Genomic DNA, 871 nt, shown 5'->3' with positions numbered 1-871 from the left:
CCAGAACAGAACACACCTTCCCCCTTTCCCCCTCCCCCCTCCCCCCGAACAGAACCTTCCACACTCACCCTCGCCTGTAGCGCCTGCTGCTGGAGGGGCTCGAGGACCTGCGGGGGGGGCTGGAGCCGTCCCGCCCCCCCGTCGGAGGGAGCCGAGTGGGCGCCGTCCCTCTGGGGGGTGTGGGGGGGCGTGGGGGGTTCTGCGCCCCCCTCGCCCGATCCCCCGACGCCGTTGTTCTTCAGTGACTCCAGAAGCTTTCCTGTGGGAGGAGAGACGCGAGGATTAGGGGAGGGAATGCACGAGGGGGGGGGGGTTAGAGGAGAACGGAGGAGGAGAAAGGAGTAAGGAGAATGAAGAGAATAAGCGAATGCGCGAAGGGTGGGGGGTGAAGAGGAGAACGGAGGAGGAGACGGGAATAAGGAGAATGAAGAGAATAAGCGAACGCGCGAAGGTGGGGAGTGAAAGAAAGGAGAAGACGGGAATAAGGAGAACGAAGAGAATAAGCGAACGCGCGAAGGTGGGGAGTGAAAGAAAGGAGAAGACGGGAATAGGGAGAACGAAGAGAATAAGCGAACGCGCGAAAGTGGAGAATAAAGAAGAGAAACAAAGAGAAGAGAGAACGAGACGAGCCGGGGAACCGAACCAGCAGGGCACGCGGTTCGAACGTTTTGTTTCTGATCGCGAACCTGAACCCTGAATCGTGTTCCGAAGCTTCGAAATCGTGCCAGAGTAAACACAGATAGAAAAGAAAAGAAAAAAAATTATCGTAAATCAAAGTCGAGCTTAAAGCAACCTATTCTTACGTCATGAAGCTGGTAAATCGTGTTTTAAAAAATATAATGATAATTAAATAAACAACATAAGTACGGGA

General features: G+C 54.2%; 1 protein-coding gene across 1 annotated transcript in view; it reads right to left on the bottom strand.

Moving 5' to 3' along the window:
• Positions 1-259, bottom strand: part of LOC119588480 (transcription factor castor-like) — a gene marked incomplete at both ends in the record, with an annotated part of 84,074 nt that extends 83,815 nt beyond the window's left edge. Inside the window, 1 exon segment of the mRNA XM_037937128.1 lies at positions 69-259. Within this exon segment, the coding sequence (XP_037793056.1) occupies positions 69-259 (191 nt within the window).
• Between the last annotated feature and the right edge of the window lie 612 nt (positions 260-871).

Source organism: Penaeus monodon, chromosome 24, assembly GCF_015228065.2.
Source record: "Penaeus monodon isolate SGIC_2016 chromosome 24, NSTDA_Pmon_1, whole genome shotgun sequence".
In the NCBI taxonomy this organism is placed as follows: Eukaryota; Metazoa; Arthropoda; class Malacostraca; order Decapoda; family Penaeidae; genus Penaeus; species Penaeus monodon.
This window is presented reverse-complemented; position numbering and strand designations above follow the sequence as displayed.